Source organism: Aptenodytes patagonicus, chromosome 22, assembly GCF_965638725.1.
Source record: "Aptenodytes patagonicus chromosome 22, bAptPat1.pri.cur, whole genome shotgun sequence".
NCBI classification, from domain to species: Eukaryota; Metazoa; Chordata; class Aves; order Sphenisciformes; family Spheniscidae; genus Aptenodytes; species Aptenodytes patagonicus.
Window position 1 is genome coordinate 2,674,777 of NC_134970.1, and position 18,662 is coordinate 2,693,438.

The 18,662-nt window shown below is 44.6% G+C and overlaps 2 protein-coding genes across 5 annotated transcripts in view; one reads left to right on the top strand and one right to left on the bottom strand.

The window, feature by feature from the left end:
* Positions 1–10,274, bottom strand: part of SRGAP2 (SLIT-ROBO Rho GTPase activating protein 2) — a 114,455-nt gene extending 104,181 nt beyond the window's left edge. For all 3 annotated transcript variants that reach the window (XM_076358257.1, XM_076358256.1, XM_076358258.1), the window contains exons 1-2: positions 10,216–10,274; positions 8,635–9,188 (exon numbers count right to left, since the gene is read on the bottom strand). In XM_076358257.1, the coding sequence (XP_076214372.1) occupies positions 8,635–8,701 (67 nt within the window). In that variant the 5' untranslated portion in view covers positions 8,702–9,188; positions 10,216–10,274. The remainder of the gene's footprint in view (positions 1–8,634; positions 9,189–10,215) is intronic.
* A 611-nt stretch (positions 10,275–10,885) lies between these two features.
* Positions 10,886–14,434, top strand: FAM72A (family with sequence similarity 72 member A). 2 transcript variants are annotated; one of them, XM_076358007.1, is made up of 4 exons: positions 10,886–11,037; positions 12,107–12,184; positions 13,288–13,412; positions 14,323–14,434. In XM_076358007.1, the coding sequence occupies exons 1-4, from the start codon at positions 10,886–10,888 to the stop codon at positions 14,415–14,417; spliced, it is 450 nt and encodes a 149-aa protein (XP_076214122.1). In that variant the 3' UTR covers positions 14,418–14,434. The 2 variants fall into 2 exon arrangements, with proteins under 2 accessions (XP_076214122.1, XP_076214123.1); XM_076358008.1 differs by having other exon boundaries at positions 10,886–10,917.
* The last annotated feature ends 4,228 nt before the right edge of the window (positions 14,435–18,662 follow it).

Consider the following 18,662-nt stretch of genomic DNA (forward strand, 5'->3'; position numbering starts at 1 on the left):
TCACTCCCTCCCTGCTGAGAAGGGGAACGAGGGGATCAATTAATGCCTAAATAGAATGGCTGACACAGGGAAATGACAATCCCTACCTCATTTCATTCAGATCGCTAAACCAACAAAGAGCAACTGCTGTGAAGGACTTACTACCACAAACTGGGTTTCCCCTTAAGATTTCCTACCACTAAGCCTCCATCAGCAGCAGACAGTATCATATTTTATTATTGCAATATCCAGACACACTCTGAACAAAATTGGACAGGCTGCTGATTAAAACATCGGCATTCACCACATTATCTGCAGCACCATCCTCACTATTTCTAGAAGTGGTGGAACAGGATGGATGGGAAATTGGAAGGGTGAGAAATGAGAAACAGAACGGCACCCCATCCATCATTACCAAGTCTCAAGCTGCAAATGCAAGGGGGGGGAAAAACCTTCACGTATTGTAACAATAGCTTAAAGCCCTGTACTCTCCTTTACTGTAGGGATCAATGATGATGTGACCAGCAGCCGAACAAATACAGCTTTTCAGCCTTCCCTCATGCCATGGGCACGCCACGCAGAGGCTAAAAACCAAAGAAAACAGAAAGATATCTTTCTAAACAATCCCCTTTGTAGAATAAGCACTAGTTTGTGCTGCTAATCATCTTCTCCCTTTTCAGGTACCAAATAAAAGCTACAGCAAGAAAAACACATTCATTACCCTGTACAGTTTGCCTTACAAAAACCCACCAATGACACAGAACTGTTTTGATTGACTGAGGCTTAGGATCTTTGGTTAGAAAACAATCGATCCACTTGTTCAGAGCGAGCAGTTTAGCAATTCTGGCAGCTACAGATCTGTCGGGAACAAACCCCCCTTCCTCGCAGGACCATCAGGGCATGCCCCTGCAGTGGGACTGAACTGCTGTCCAAAGAAAGAGTCAGGGACTAATTCCCAGGCAACAACTGTCGTTATTTTAAGTAGATTCAATTTGCAAGCACTCCCCATCTATAAATTGCATAGCTCCACGGCTTACTCTCTGCATGAAAACTGTTGTCCAACGATAGCAGTACAAAAACAAACCAAAAACCCTTCCCTACTTAAAAGAAGGGAAGCCAAAAGGCTCTTCCTGGAAAGTCCTATGATAAAAAAAAAACAACTTCAAAATTAGCAGGACTGACCAAATCACCCTGCCGCAGCACTTCAGGACTGTAGATTAAAATCCACTCTTGGTTTAGAGTTAATCTGTTTATTTGGCTCCTTCTCAAGAGTCAAAAAGCCAGGAGCTGCTTATGTGCCACAGGATAAGGCAGCTCCCCTGGCCTAATTCAGCCAATTTTACAGAAATAAATGTGAAGCAAAAGTTGTTTCTGTGGCATGCTGAAAACACTTAAGACCTAAGAATTTTTGCACCACATTTAGCAACACCTTGAGAAAAAAATGTTGGAGAAAAAGCGCTCATTAAAGGAGAGGGGGGAACCCTATGAATGTTTTGAGAATTTGCTGCTTGTAGTTTACGCCAAAGATTTACTGCACTATTCTGTGCAGCATGCTGCAGCATACAAAAGGGTGCACACTAGATTAAACCGCACGGCTGTGCCAGGCACATCAGCTGAGGTTCACACCCAGGCGCAGCTCACATTTACATTTATACTTGCTTCCCTCTCTGCTGCCTTGCTTGGTTAAAGAACAGCAAATGCTGGGCTCGTTTCTCCTGACCGACGCTGCCTGTCACTGACTCTTACCTAGGCTCACCGCAGGCTGCATACTGCCATCCTAACATCATACCCACGCTGCTTCAGAGTGCAAGCAGCACACCCAGATAACTCTAGCTCTTGTAAACACATATCCTTTTACATTCAGAATTGCAGAGGAAGTTTTTTTGGGTTGGTTTTTTTTTTTTTTTAATTCCCAGCCCCTTACTTTTTTTCCAAGCAACAATTAACTCTCACCATACCAACTCAAAGCAAAATGACTGGGTCAGAACCTTTGGAGTTTAAACAACAGTAAATAGTTACTTTGATAGCAAAAAAAAAAAAAATTTAAAGGGTTCAAATCCATTTGCAGCATCTACTTGGAAAAAACACCAGCTGATCTTCCTACACACAGTTACTCTATATCCACATGTGTTTTCTGACTTTAAACACTCACATCAAGAGTTTCACTGACCACTACCTAGAGATGTCACAACAAGAAGGTCCTGTTTTGTCTTTCGTAATATTGCTATTTTGGAAGAAAAGGAGAAAGAGAAAGTAGAAATGAGTAATGGTCTCTAATGATGGAATTACTGTGAAGTCAAGACCCTTTCTCCCATTTTCTCCCATACCTTTTATCCCTCAGCAAATCAAACCATAACTCTGCATTTGCTTCCATCGCCTACAAAACATTGACAATATTCAGAGAGCAGGGCTCCTGTGATGTTGTAGAAATTCTCAAAAAGAAAGCATGAAATCTGCCAAAGTCATACAAAAATGAACTAAATAAAGTCATAAGTAATGAATATCGACTGTGCGTGGCATAGCGAAAGCTATTCAAAAGAACATGTGTTTAAACATACTCTCCATCTCAAAGGTTTAGATTTTTCACTCTTCATAAAGACAGCTGAAAAAGTTGACCAGGCAAATAGGTTCTTCCAAGTAAATTCCCAAAATGGGCAAAAATTAGTAAGCATTAAAAACAAAAAAAAGAAGAAAAGTCAAGCCTTTTAACTAACAGAAAAAGGAAAAGATACTAATGTGTACCCTTACCACGAAAGGAAATCATTTAGAGCTAAGGAAAAATGTCGTGGGGCTCCCTTAGTTGGGAGTTAGGGAAAACTGGCTATCGCTAGTAAACTTTTTATAGAAACCCTACTGGAGTTACACTGGCAGTTCCTTCTGCTTTTGGAAGAAACTGCAGCACTTAAGTGGACTGAGTCTTTTGGTCAGTAGCCTTGCAATACTTGATGAATCTGCAGCAGAGGGATTTTGGAGATGGAGAAGAAAGAAGGAAGACTCTGCATTCTTTCACCTCTTCCCGTCCTCGTTAATAATCCATCAGCAGGAACTGTACATGGGACAAAAAGAAATACAAACTATTGCTGTAACATCAAACCAGTCTCCCAACAGCCCCTTCCCCCTTTCTGGCAGCAGGCTGCTTCATTGGCCCAATCCAGCTCCAAAACTCAAGGGATTAGCACTATCAAGAACTGCAGAAAAACAGATGATTCTACAGCAAATTCCATAGCCAGAGTTTGGAGCAAGTCATTGTTGCAAACAAATGGAATCACTTACATGCACAGAGTAATGATTAACTGTAAAAAAACCCTTAAAAGGTAGTTTTACATTTTAAATGTAAATGGTAATCCAATACATACAAACTCAAAATCTCAAAATTCAAAACTATTCCACTCAACCACACCAGGGTGCGTGGCTGAAAAGTCTATTTACACAGTGTATTAAATAGGCTCTGCCAAAGAAGTGGCCAAGAGCTCAGCCGTAACTCTCCAAAGCACACATCCATGGTGCTAGGATCTGCAAACAGAGTCATAGTGTGCAGCGACCAACCTGGTGACCTGAACACAAGACGAACGCAACAGAGAAATCATCGTACATACATAACGTCAACAGTACTGAAAATCCCCAGGTGCACAGGTTTAGCAACAAAATAAATTACAGTGATTTCAACTCATTGATCTAAACATCTAAAGACAGTTCTACAAATACCTTCTTTCTAGACAAGCGCTGCATGTGCTGTGTTAACAAGAAAACTTTCAACAGTTGAGAGAAATGCCAGTTCTGTTCCAAATCACCACCCCCAAAAGCATCACACTTCCTTTCTAGCCCCCAAATTACAGCTGCTGACCCAGTCACAGCTACTTTTGTAGTCTTTCACACGCAGAAGGTCTGTACCACTCCTAAGAGTTTACCAGGATTAAAAACTGCCGACCATCAATCAAGGTGCTCAGAAGATGTACCACACAAATGAGATTTGTATGCAGCATTTAAGGCATTTTTAAGCAGCATTTAAGGCAAAAGATCACAATCAGATCGAATACGCTATCAGTCGTTCCTCACCCAGAGAGGAAAAAGGGACTTACCTGAAATTTATCAGCGATTTTGGGGAGATTAAAAAGAAAGTTTTAGACATTTTAGTAGCCTGAATCTGATTGAAGCTGTGAGGCTTGCCTGAAGTTCTTCTTATCAGACATCTTCTCTTAGTTCAGGAGACACTCAACTAAATAACCACGCAGGCACCTCTGTGCTGTGGTTGCTCCTGCTATAAATTACCTCATCTATTTTTCATATTCCTAGCGCTTTTTGGACTGTGCTGCAAGACATGCATTTTAACCTTTGCTAGAGACTACTCAAGGACAGAAGTGGCTTATGAACCCTCGCTGTGTAAAAAATTTCAGTATTAAATTTCTGTAGCCCAAACCATGAAGCTATTTACTGAAGCTTTATACAAACTAATTAAATATAAGGCTCTCGTGGGATACGAGGAGAAAGAAAAGAAGAATTAAGAGACAAATCACTGGCTTCTCTTTCCTCAGCAAACGTACACTCCAGTTTAATACATTAAACCAAAAAACAGTCTGACGATCCTTGGTCAGGCATAGATAGGCAGCATCCAAATCTCACATGGAACACACTGCGCAGCATAAATTAATTATCTCTGCTTTACCGCAACTTGCACAAAGGAATTGGGAGAGACAATCCAGACAAGGGGATGAGCTTGAGATATCAAAGGCTCCATATGGAGACCACAGAATCTCACTTTCCAGCCTCACAGAACTCATAATCTTTGTGAGCACATGGTACAGAAACATATCAAAGCAGCACTTCCCTCCCCTGCTGACCCCATGTCATCTTGTCAGGAGAATTCCTACCGCATGACACGCAGCCATTTCAGAGTTTCCTCAAAGAGAGAAGCAGTCTCAACAAGTCTTGCAAGAAGAGGCCACTAATACTGGCAATCTCTCCTCTCCTCACCAACAGCACAAAACATTCAAGTGCAGATAGCACAGACATGCAACCAAATACAAGGCAGACTCTGCTTGCATCATCTAAAGGCAAAAGACTCAAGGTCAATGCAGTTGTTGAGGAAAGCCACCCTGCGTGGACACCTCAGCAGGTTAATTCACTTCTGCAGAAGACAGCGCGTTTGTAACTGAACCTCTAGATACTAAAGACCACAGGATCGTTGGACAATTCAAGTTGGGAGGGAGCTCAGGAGGTCATCCAGCCCCATCTCCGGTAGTCGGCTGTAAGGTCAGAGCAAGTTACTCAAGGCGGTGCCCAGTCTGGTTCCAGCAACCTCCAAGGATGGATGCACTGCACCAGTACCTACAGACTGCAAAGCTTGTCCTCAGCCACACTGCACAAGTAATTAGGAAGAAACACATCGCTCCGTCCATGTCCCCTGACCACTGCACAGTTAAGTTTGATGTGTAAGAGGTAAATCACTTTCATCTGCAGAAATTCATTTCATTCCAATGTTGATCTCCCCTGCCATTAGCTGCATGCACAAACCACGGCAAGAGCTAACTCCAACCCAAAAGAGGCAAAGAACTGGCTGTTGGAAGAAGACAGCAAATACTTATAGCTCACGGCCATGGGAAAACAAAAAGTTTCACTCATCAACACCCCCTACACACCTTTTACAAGAATAATTACCAAGTTCATTCAGCAACAGAAAACCAAAAATTTTGCATAACAATGATCTATTAACCATAAGCCATACTATTCTTTAAGTAGTTTTTGATTATCAACTGAAGACTATTAAATTTTTAAACAAAGCTCAATCATTCTAGTATTAATAATCTAAAGTGCTTAAGTAAGTGTTTGTGGATTAATGGTTTTAAATGAAGCCTCTAAACACAGTTTCCAACACACAGCCAGAATGGCGTGTAGCAAAAAAATGTAGTAAGTTCTAAATGCTAGTGAAAAATATCAGAGTTTTCTCATCTGAGAAACAGATGATACCTTACAATTTATGTAGCACACCAACACCTGATTCATCTCACTCCCACAGCGACTGCTTCATGGCATCATTTCACAACACAAGAGAAAAGATACCAAACAACCCCAAATCAGAGTTAACACCATTTCTATGCCATTCCTGCAGTTAAAGTCAGAATTTGATCAGGACGCTAAAATTTTTTATGCAAGGACCATGGTATGTTTAATGACTAGGCAGCACCACACTTTTGGATTTAAGTATGTCTTTACTACCATCTCATCTTCCCACTGTGGCAGAGAGACACACACGCCTCTCGAATTAGAGAGGCAAGAGGCCTTATCGCTCATGAGTTTTCCTATAGAGCCAAATCACTATCCAACTCAGAACCAAGGTTATCTATGAGATGTAAAGCAAGTTTCATGAAATTTTAAGAGCAGCTTATAATTTCAAAGTCTCCCCCCGAACTTGATACCTAAAAGCAGAGGGATGACGATCCTCATTGCCAAAGCAGCTCGTGAAGGGTCGAAGCCAGGTGAAGAAGGGAAGCTCCCCGCTGTACTTTGAAAGGAATGAGGTGATGGGGGAGAGGATTGTTACCATACCACCACGTCTGTTTTTGAACTGTTTGGCCCATCTACACCTCCCTCTCAAGGGAAGGGCAGGAGATGGATTAGCACCTTCCATTAGCCTCTTCTGGGGCTGTTTCTAGGTGTCCAACACAAGGCTTCCCCGGCATCACACAACTAACCCTAACCTCCCCGCAATCCCTCACGGCAGGCGTGCGCCTCGAGGAGTCCCCCACGCAGGGAAAGCTGAACTGCGAGAGGGATGAATATCCCGAGACAAACTCATAGCTGCCCTCGCCACTAATTCAGGAAGGAAACCCCCTTCTCCCAGCTCCTCGTGATCTATTTACACAGGTCCGCTGCTCTTAACCTCACATATTTAAGACAGGAACATTTTATAAGGCAAAAAGCAAAAATATCTATATGCTACAACAGTAGTTCACTTTTGGGTCCACGTTTCAAGGCTGAATTGACAGGTCTCCGCATAAGCACCTTAAGAGATGAACTGAATTTTGGCAGTAATGGTCTCTGCACACAGGGAAGGTCCATTTCCATTTTACCCATCTTGTCAGTCTCTTTTTTGAAAAGGAAGGGAAAGATTTCTTTTCTTTGCCAATGCATGAGAAATTTGAGAGGTGAGGAGATGCGCTTTACTAATTCTAAAGCCTTGTTCCTTATTATTGTGTCCAATTCGCAAATATTGTGACTACAAGCTTGATTCTATCACACACATTTTGATAGGGTAAATAATGAAAGAACACAGAAGCCTCTAATTTTACACTGACTTCAACTCCCATTTCCATCAAAGACAGCTAGAAAACAGGAATAGAAACTAAACAAGTAAAAAAGAAACGTGTTCTTCTCCATTTCTAACTTTAAGAACCCAAAAATTAAAAAAAAAAAAAAAAGAAAGAAAATAAACCCCTACCCAGCTTTATATTTGCTCACATAAATATTTTTAACATAAATGTCAAAACTACTTCCAGGTACAGAGTACTAGGGTCAGTGTAGGACATGCATCTTGTAGGACAACATGTTTTAATGATTTGTGACCAGTGAGCAGCCCCCCCAGTAGGAAAAATAACTAAGTGCATAACTGCAAAACAATATTTTAATTGTCAGTTTTAATCCAGGTTTCCTACTCAGATTTAAATCACATTTTTTTTAAATCACATTGATTTAACTCAATCAACCCTGCCCGAAGGCCATCCTTCCTGCATGCTATGACCATACCAAGCAAGTTTTAACCAATTAGATAAATCACTAATTCTCATAATTTCCTAACAGCGATATATCAAGCCATACACAAGCCATAATTATTTTTTTAAATAAGCATTATCCTGAAAACTTCGCAAAAATAAGAAGCTAAGTAGACATTTCACCATCCTTTTTTTTTTTTTTTTTTTTTTTTTACCTAGGGCACATGATAGCCTGAAACCCAGCCAACTGAATTCTGCAGAAGACTCGCACGATCATTGCAAATATGCCTCTGACTCTTTATTGCCTTCCTTACGATGATGGGAATAACACTGATGCATTAGTTTTATTCATTTATATGTGTATGCACATATATGTGTGTATACACACACACTGCAACCTTAAGGTGTTACACTCAAGAGCACAGTAAGAAAAACCAGGCAGTAATATTATGGACTCACCAAGAGCAAAATCCTGAATAATGGAACTTTCTAGCACAAACAGCTTTACAGGGACCCTCAGCATGGTCCCCACTACTACCAGTGGAAATATGCTCTTCTGACACTACACAGATTTTTAAAAGATTCCCATGATAGGAGGAGGATTAAAAAGCAATTAACTGGCTCTCATATTTCAAATGTGCAAAGCCATATTTTAGAACAGCAGACAGAAAAATATGGATCTCTCAGAACTCAAAGATTTGTTATATTCCGTAAAAAAGCCCTTACCGTGATACCTTAAAACGGCAATACCATAGTAGGAACCTACCCCACGGGGACGAGAAAAAGCATTGCAAACCCAATCCAGCATTGTATTATGAAAAAACCCTGCAAATTCCAGGCAGTCTGCAAATGATTTCCCCCTTCCCCACCCAAACATCTGCTGCAAACTCCTACAATCGCAAGTCAGGACTGCGAAAGCGAAAAGAGGTGAAAATAAAACCATTCCTACCTTTAACTTGAGTGTCATATTCAGCTATGATCTCCTTATCCTTTTTGAATTTTGCTGGCGACGTCATGTTTTCTTTTCCAAAATGATTAACCTCAAAGCAGATCCACCAGAACACAAGATATAAATGCAATTTCGCTTCTCTCAATGCAATGCCTTGATTTTCCGCTTGTCCTCCCCCCCACAAAAAGGGAAAAAAAAAAAAAAAAAAAAATCAGTCCATGGAGAGAGGGTGTGAGACGGAGCACAGCAGCAGCAAAATGCAGATGTTGAGAGATCAGTGGATGGAAGAGGCAGCAGTTTTGTCTCCCTGCACCAAAACCTTTAGCAGCAGCATCAGACTAGCGAGATCCTGCAGCCCCCAAAGGCTCTTCCTGATTGCTAACGTTAATAGCACAGCCAGGGAGTGGAAGTCCTTCCGCACAACATGTTTTGTGTGGGTTTGGTTTGCCTTTTTTTTTTTTTTTTTTAAAAAATGTGCTCAGAGATGATGCAAATCAAATCCCAGCCGAGAGCAGAAACGGAGGACAAGAAGCCGTTTTCTTTGGTTTGCTTGCCTGCAAATGCAAAAAAAAAAAAAAAAATATATATATATATGTATTCAGAAAATTACAGCTTGCGGCCAGCAGTCACAAGATGCGCAGCCAAAATTCGTGACTGAAAGAAAAGCTGCCCTGACATTGCAAATCGTCCTTTAAGCAGCAGCGTGAGGTTAGAAATGCAGACCGGCCAGGTAACCAAGGGAAAACGCCTACACGGCAGGCGGCCCCAAGGGGGGAGAAGGGGCTCATTTGGAAAGCGGGGTCCCCAGGGGAGGGAGGGAGGGGAGGGAGGAGAACCAGCCTGCGCAGAGAGAAGGCGCTTCTCCAAATGAGCAGCAGCGCGGGGGGAAGAACAGCCAGGGGCTGGCCAAGCCGCAGCATCTGCCGCTGGGAAGCTGCACCCCAGCCCGCAGTTACACCAGCGGCGGGAACCGGAGGACGAGCCCGGGAGCTCCCCGGCACACCAGACCCGTCCCCGCCGGAGCGGCTCCATCCGCAGCTTTTCCTTCGGCAGCTCCGGGGTTCTGCGGTTATTTCGGGTTTGCCGGCGGCCCCGCGGCCCCTCGCCGGGGCACGGCTGAGAGCCGGCCCGCAGCCCGGGCGCCGCAGCCCGGCATGTGCGAGGCAGACGGGAACCCGCCCGCAGGGGGACGGCGGGACGCAACTTTTCTCCCGTCTTTTTTTGTTTATCGTTATTTTTTCCCCCTTTTTTTTCGGGGGAGGGAGGGGGCGAGGCGGCGGCCCCCGCGGGCGGGCAGCCCCCGCAGAAGATGCGCGTACGGGAGGAAGAAATAAATAAACACGGCACCCGCCGGATCCGCATCCCGCCCGGGAAGAACAATGAGGGCGGCGGGGAGAGGAAGCGTGGGGGGGTCCCGGGGGGGGACCGGGGCTGAAGGACGCGGCCCCGCGCCCCGCCTCAGGGCCGCGCTGAGGGGAGGCTGAGGGGAGGCGGCGGGGCCGGCTGGCGGGGGCAGCCCGCGGCCCCCCGGCGGGCTGGCAGAGGAGGGGAGGGGGCCCGGCGGCCGGGCGGGGCGATTACCTGGGCGCTGCGGAGCCGCCTCCCCGCCTCCCGCAGCCGGGCGTCCTCCGGCCGCTGGCGCCCGCCACCCGGTCCCCCTCACCGGTCCGCCGCTGCCCCGCCCCGCCGCGCGGCCCGCCCAATCGGCGGAGAGCGATGGGCAGGAGGGACGGGCGCCCCGGCCAACCAGGCGGCTCTATCTCTCAGCTGGGCCCGCCCCCCTTCCCGCCGCTTGGCACCCATAGCACCGCCCCGCCAGGGCGGGGTGGGCGTGGCCTGGCGGAGCGTCGTAGCCTCCGCCCCAAGGACTGCGCAGGGGCGGGGCGAGCCATGCAAAGAGGCTGCTGGCTGGGCCAATGGGAGCGAGGGAGGGCGCGCCTCTCCGCCAATAGCCAGGCGGTAGGGGTGGTGCCACTCGTCTCCTCCAACGGCCTGCAAGGAGAGGATGGGCCCCGCCGCTGATCTCCACTAATCAGATCGGGGGGCGGGGACTTCCGCGCCCAATGGGAGACTGAGGTCGGGAATTCAAACTGACAGGTGGGAGCGCGGCCGTTAGCGGCGGACGGGACGGGACGGGACGGGACGGGACGGGACGGGACGGGACGGGACGGGACGGGGAGCGGAGCGGAGCGGAGCGGAGCGGAGCGGCGGCGGGGCCCGGCCCGGCCCGGCCCGGCGGCGGCCGCCCGCCATGTCGTCCAGCAGCTGCACCTTCGAGGACCGGTGCGTGGCCGTGCTGTGCTGCCGCTTCTGCCGGCAGGTGCTGAGCTCGCGGGGGATGAAGGCCGTGCTGCTGGCGGACACCGACATCGACCTCTACTCCACCGACATCCCGCCCTCGGGGTAAGCGCCGGGCCTCCGGGGGGGGCGGTGGCGGCGGCCGGTCCCCGCAGGCCGCGGGGTCGCTCCGGCGGGGCACGGCGAGAGCCCCGAGGCCCCGCACGGCCGGCCCGGGCGTTGCGGCCCGTCAGCCCCGGGGCCGCGGCCTCCCCCGCAGCGGTCTGCCGAGCGGGGCCGACGAGGCAGCGCGGCCCTCGCCGGCCGGCCGGCTCCCTAAAGATCGCTCTCAGACTCTGCTGTCACCGGGAAAACGGCCCCAAAGCGCACGATTCAACCCGTTCCTCCATTTCCCCTTCCACCCGGCCCCGCTCCAGGCCGGGGGAAGGCACGGCGGGAGCAAGGCCGTCCCTCGCCCAGCAAATCCACCCGAAAGCCTGGTTCGGTCTGCTCGTGGGGGAGACGCAGGCTCAGGGAGCCACGGGGAGTCCCTCCGGCTCCTTCCTCAGGCAGAGATTAGAATTTGACATAAATAACCGTAAACAGAACAAACCTGGTCTTGCACTGGTCCCAGAACGACTCTCCTCCAAGTTGGTTGCGTGTTGCTTTCCCATAACAATATTTGAGTATCCAAATATTTGAATAAGATTGCAAACTAACATCTTAATAAGTAAGCATGGGTTAAAAAGGAGATAACGAATCGAAGGTCTGGTTTTGAATGTCCTAGCCTTTAAGCTATCGTTCTGTAGCCTTAGCTGGGATTTGCCAGGAACGAGGGCGACATCTGTAACGAAATTTCTGACCGATGGTGCCACGCAGCCAGCGGCAGGGCCCGAGCGTGCAAGCGTCAGCAAGTACTAAGAGAAGCGGTGCTTTCTGGTCTAATTTGAGAGGACTTGGCGATACATTTGTGTGATGTCACATGGGTCTCTTTTTGTTTCCATATGAGTACGGCTGGTAGCCGATAGGAAAATGGAAATGTGTGGTCCTGGGAAAGTTTTAAAAAAAAAAAAAACCCACACAACACTAACGGTGTCATCGCTGTGTTGTGACTTCAGACCTGCATTAGCAAAACATTACAGTTGCAATCACAGCCACATCTAAACTTCCGTATTTTTACTTTCTTCCCATCTAGTACTGTTGATTTCATCGGAAGCTGCTATTTTACTGAGATCTGCAAATGCAAACTGAAGAACATCGCATGTTTAAAGTGGTGAGAATGCCATTCAATGACACTAACACCTCCTCAAGCACGCCGCAATACTGTTTAACCTTCTCACTGTAGACTGCTGCAGTGCAAGAGTTAAGGGATGAATGAACAGATTGCATACTCTATTTCAAATTTAATGCCGCTTGATAGAAACTCAGCCCACTACTTCTGGGCACGGCTGCCAGTCTATTTCTGTGCAAGTCCCAAGTGGAAATGTGACAACCTTGTCAGTAGTCTGAGTATATGGGAAAGCTTGCATGCCACCTGTCTGATTAAATGTCTGCTTCAACACTCAGATAATTGTGTGAATAAGGCCGCAGTAAGAAGTAGTTACTCATACTCTAATTAATAGAACATCCTCTTGGCAGATCTAGTTGTTGCTAGCAGATGGAACATGCTGTCACTAAAGTTCTTGGAGTTCTTTTATCCTCTTTATTAATGCCTGATATTTAAGAGTAAGAACAGCAACTCTCAAATAGCTCACAGTTATTTGAGACGATCCTTTCAGCTTCATAATCCAGACTTTTACCTTGTTCAGATTTAAATGGTGGGGGGTTGTGATGGGAACACAGTATTTTATTTTTTTAGACAGAAGTAGAGAAACAGAAACATCTCACCAGAGCGCATGACTGAGAAAGTAGAAAAATGGTTGTTCTAGGTTTCAGCCTAGGAGAGTAGATAAGGCTTCGATAGTCTCAGTCTCATTATTCCTACTACTGATACTCTCCCGCGTACAGTGTTTCTGTACAGATGGATTTTATGTGCGTGATGAACTTCTACGTTGATTCCAATGGAATCACAGGCCTTCCAAAAAAAAAAAAATACACTGTTTGTTGGTATGTAAACTAATTTGGATTACACAATTTAGGTTACTAAATGGTTCTCTTTGCCAAAGATCTAAAACTTAGATATTCTGTAACTCCCGACAGATGTTCCCTACGTATTTAAGGTGCTTGTTTAACTACGTTCCCTTAACTTTATCAAATAGGAGCGTTACGTAGTGGTCTGGTACCGTGGCTATCTAACATTAGTTTGAGCTGGAAAAGCCAACAACATCTATCTTTTCATCAGGCATTTGTTGCTCATTATTTCACTTGTCTTTCTAGTGGTAACATTGTCGGTTATCATGTGATTTCTCCCTGCAAACCCTGCCTGCTGTCCTGTAATAATGGCCACTTCTGGATGTTTCATAGCCAAGCAGTCTTTGGCATCAACAGACTAGACCCTTCTGGTAAGGAACACATATGTTTCCTTCTCTTCCCTAAACTCTTGAATTCTAAGTCCTCCTTCTAATGAGGCGTCTCGATACAGTTAAAGCATATGGAGGGAGCGTAACATATGGAGGCATAAGGCAGGCGTTACTGTATTGCTAATCTAGCAAGCGACTTTGGGGGAGGTGGTTGTAGCTACTTTGTAAATGAAGATTTCTAAGTGGAAATGTATCTTCATCAGAAAACTTAACCTACCCCTTTTGCGGACAGAAGTCAGGATTTTCTGAAGCAATATTATAACTAGTATAAACACAGCCACCAGCTGCTATTTATAGCGGTATGTATAGCTTTACTGCGCTATTAGGCAGCTGTCCAATGGGCACTCTTTTTGGGTGAGTCATGTTGTCGCTTTGACCCTATATAACTGAGTCCTCATCAGCTCAAGCTGAAGTTACAGCTCACGCTAGACAGTTTCTTCAGCTAGGTGTTGTTTGGATGCCAAGTGTCTGGCATAATTTGCCTTGAGTCCTCAGGAATGCATAGCATTCTGACAGATCACTTCTCCTCCTTGCAGATGGGAGTAACTTATTGTCTAAACCTTTCAGTGTCACCTGTGTTTCAGATCAATGCATTTAAAAAAAAATCAGTCATGAGGGGATTATCAGTAGCTACATGAATTAGCTATATATAAATACATCTGTGGGCAGGGACTTATTCTTTGAACTATGCTGTAAACAACAACGCTTACAAGATCGCTTTGGGAGAAAGATAGGAAATAGTCTAGATATATTTATCATGAACGTGACTTACCAGGTTTTGCAATGATTAGTTATTTTCTCTGAAAATAGACAGTTGTGCAACTTAAAAATAAGGTCACAATCCAAAAATATTTTTTTTTCCTCCTTTGTCTTCTTACCTCCTTCCCACCAGGTGTGAATGTATTGCTCTGGGGCAACTTGCCAGATTTGGAGGAAAGCACAGATGAAGATATGTCCTGCATCTCTGAGGAGGAGTATATCAGATAAACGTTAACTACAATATACTACAGTATCTTCCCTAGATTCATTGCATTGCTGTTTGGTTTGAATTTTTTTTTTTTTCCTGCTGGCACATCAGAGCTTAAACAATACAGGAAACCAGGAAATCCGGAAAACAATCCTAAAAAAGGAAGGTGGTATCTTCCTCTTTCACTGTAGCCTTCCTTAGACTCTTGAATCTGCCTAGTGTGTATCTTCTGACCAGAGACACGCCTTGGTTAGATCTGGAAATGCAGATGGAAGGTGCATTTACTGAGGTCTAGGTCTGTTTTGTTTTTTACATTTAAGTCTCAACAGTTGATAATCCTTCTTAACTGTATATTTTCTTCTTTCCTAAAACAGTATTCACAGAGCAAAGTCTTTCAGTTGCTGTAAGTACAGCTTAAAAATCTTAAGAAGTAGTCAGTCTGGTTGACTAAGTTCTGAAAGGGCTCTGCCTTTGTGGTCATGCAGACCACTGCCCAGGGCTTCTATTCCGAGTATACAGAGTTGCTGAACAAGTGGCTTAAAGTGTTGGAGCTTTGGCTCTACGATCTGGCTCTCCTGCTTTTAGCAGCTTGTTCTCTGGGCATCTGAGACATGCTAGGATGCTCCCGCATGTGGACTGGGGAGCTATCTTACAGAGTCTTCCCATCTTCATCTTTCAGTACTTTTAGGATCATGTTTCTGTAGAGATCAAGGTCTTTTTTTTTTTTTTTTCCCCCCCCTGATAAAACCTAAATACTGAAGTTACTTAATGTCTAATATAACTTCAAGATTACACTAGAGTTTTTACTGAGGTCAACAATAAAATCCATCCAGTTCTATGCGGGGTTTTTTTCCCCTTATAGGACAGGCATCCCTCCAAAGCAGAACTCAGCCATCCAATTGGGTCTTTTTAGAGAAAGAAAACAAAAAAAAGAGATCAGGTTAAATATTTGGTGTTCATGCCTAACCTTACATCCCGACGCGTACAGACAATCTGGTTCCTGTAAGAAGTAATGGATTCAAAGCTCACTATCCAAGTTGTTACAGCCATAGTATTTAACATATGAACTAAATACCGTCCCCTTCAGCTAGTTACCTGAAGGATCACCTTTAGAAAATTCAAGGTACAATCATATAAGAGAACAGAGCACACTTTTAAATTTGGACTGATGCTGAATAAATCGTTCTATAGCCTCTTGTGATACTTGGAAGAGGTGCAATGAAGGCAGATGTGATTGTCTTAGTATTTTTACTGTATGTTATATATTTCTGAATTAATGGTACTACCTCTTCTGCATTGTTTAAATGTATATTGGTGTATATATATATGTGTGTGTGCGTGTATGTCTTGTTTTGACTTCCTGTGTTTTGTCTGCTCATTAAATAAGTTTTGGACTACATAGTCTTCTGGGCTGTAATAAATATGGAAGTGTAATGATATCAGATAATCAAAACAATGAACTAGCATCTTGTATTAAAAAACTAGTTGAATAATTAGGTTCTTACTACTATGATTTTGTTTTAGAGACCCCCCTAAAAAATATCACCTCCTTTTTAGGCTGACAAACCTGACAGTTTCTCGGCCTTAAAGGTGTTTAGTCAGTTAACTCTTCTATAACACAACATCCCATTTTTTGCCAGTTTTCTATGCTGCATGAATCTGATCATGTTGTGACTACAGTATTAAGCTGGCAAAGTGACATCTCACACACAGATTTTTCCAACAGAATTCATGATCTAAAAACACAACTGATTGTTTTTGTATAAGTAGCGCAATAGTTCAAATAAAATTCCCATAATATAATTCTGCTTTGTTGCAAGTTCAACACTTGCCATTTGTAACCTTCATAATATTGAGTCAACTCTGTGTCAGTGGCAGGGCTGACTGTAGGGCCGTTCTCCCACAGCGTAGAGGACTATAATTTCTTCACATCAAGTCAATAATTCTGGTTTTGCTCCCTATCTGCTCATACACATAGAACTGGCAGTTCTGCTATAAACTACTCCAGTTACACAGGCCCGTTGGAGCTAGTTCACCTCAACCAGGCATCAGCTTGAAATAAAAAATAAGCCAACTTTTAAGTAAGTTCAGTACTTTTTTTTTTGAGGATAAAGAAGTTGTAGGTATTACATACAAAGTAAACAAACATCATCTGTTGCTCCAGCAGTCATGAATGTTACCAAACAAACTAATCATGTCTAGGGCTACTCCTGTTCTTTTCCATCTGAAACTAAAAGAGAACTGACTAAGCAGCTTGTGGTAAAGCCACTGCTCCCTATTCACAGGGCCCTAATGTTTTGGGTTAAGTTTCCAAGGATCACCCTGCATAGGGAAATACTTTCCAGGTTGATAGATATATCTAACACTAAACAGCTGACACAAAACCAGATCAATATTTCTAGAAACACTCGCACGTACTTCACCCCACCCAAAGCTTCGTTTGAAATAAAACAACTCGGGTCTCTATGGGTTTTTTGTTTTCTCTATACTCTTTGACATACAAGAGGACACGTGCTACGTATGTTGTAGCACAACCCTGGAATATGTTGTGAATGATTTGGAAGGCGATGGTTGCAAAGCATTTGGTATAATAATGCTGAACATTAAGGCAGGTAACTTCCAGAACGACTGTATCGGCAGGATTCAGCTTCCCGATAGATCCATGGTCAGTCTGATACAGAAAACGCTGGGGAGCTGTTGTCATCTTTGGTAAGGATTTTACAGTGAAACTTTACGTGATCTTTGCTGTGCAGCCAACGATGTCAAAAGCAGAGCACAAAGCTGAATAACAAGAACCGAGTCCTAAGGCCTTTCTCTTCTGCTCGTTAAGGTACGCAAGGCAAGTAATTAAAGAACTTTAGTGTCTCTAATCAGATCTGGTTTTATTCAGAAGGGACTGAACACCAGGCAAAGGGTCTTAAATTTTAGACTCAAAGTCAGTGTTTCCACAAGGCTTCCAAAGTCTCCTGGCACTCACAGCACAGCTGAAATTGGCCTTAATGCCCATGGTATTGCATCTGCCGCGGGGCGCTCATCGGTCACACAACGGGCCGGGCCCGTTCCCAGCAGCTCTGCAGCTATAAGACATTGTGTAATACAGACTTGTAGGTTCAGGGTAACAGACTTGTTTGGATGAAAACATTTGAAAGTAGAATTCCAAAAGCCACTGAGGATAAATAACTTTGATTTGATTTTTAAATCACAGGGACCTGCGTAATCACGCTGCCATCGACGGTCAAGCATTTTCTTTCCTGCAATGCATAATCTGCAATGCACAATACTAGCTGGAGGGGTAGGAGAAAGTCACATCAAAGACAGTGATAAATTGATTCCCCTTCATATTAAATAAGACTTACTAGAAAAAGCACATTTAAATATTCTTCATTATTCCAGTACAGATTAATGCCTAATCATAACCTCACATTTATGTAACGCCATTCATCCCAAAGTGCTTTACAATGACAAACAGTTAAAAATCCTTTTACCGTTGAACTGCAGCCAACTCCAGGATGCAAAGCAGCTGCCAAGTAGACAGCATGCTGCAAGGACCCTGGTAAGCATCGTTCTGTAATGAAATTCAGTATGTGATCTCTATCGGTACGAACCGATATGTTGATTATTGAGGGAGGTTCAACTTGAAAGACACTCTCTTCTTAACACAGCCTGGAATGCAGTTCATCCACTTCGAGCCAGATGACAGACGGGTCACCTCTCCTAGGACAGAACCTGGAGTCCCAGGGTTTGAATCTGAGAAAGAGTCCTATGATAAGAGACAGAAATTACTAAGCTATCTTCTATTTTCTGCTCTTCTCTCTGGCATGCAAGAGCCGGCGTGCTTTCTAAAGCCAAGTAAAATGGTCATTTATTATAAATCACCCAATTACTTTGTCATGAGAGGTCATTGTTACATATTTTATTACATTTGCAGTCTGTGTGGTTTCTGAAAGCATACCCCAAGGAACAGTACATATCCCAAGTAAACAGCCTTTGTGTGCTATTATTTGGATTAAGGGAGTGTCTACAGGCTAGTATAAGTATAACAACTACGGGTGCCTATTGTGCAAGAAACTGTACGAGCACAGCGACTTGTAGACTCGGAGAACTCGCACTGTAAACAAAGCAGCCAAGGGATGGTAAGGGCACGGCACCATTGCCTCTGTCAGAGATCAGAGGTAAAGCCTGAACTGTGCAAGCCTGAAGAGGAGACTCCTTAGCTCCAAGACTACGACAGAGAACCGAGCCGTGCCTGTCCCTGCAGCTATGGA

What these genes read in the sequence shown, in the direction of transcription:
- FAM72A (XM_076358007.1), top strand. Translation starts at nt 10,886, where the DNA reads ATGTCGTCCAGCAGCTGCACCTTCGAGGACCGGTGCGTGGCCGTGCTG. An exon ending in ACCGACATCCCGCCCTCGGG is followed by an intron (nt 11,038 to 12,106) that starts GTAAGCGCCGGG and finishes CTTCCCATCTAG; the next exon opens with TACTGTTGATTTCATCGGAA. An exon ending in CAACAGACTAGACCCTTCTG is followed by an intron (nt 13,413 to 14,322) that starts GTAAGGAACACA and finishes CCTTCCCACCAG; the next exon opens with GTGTGAATGTATTGCTCTGG.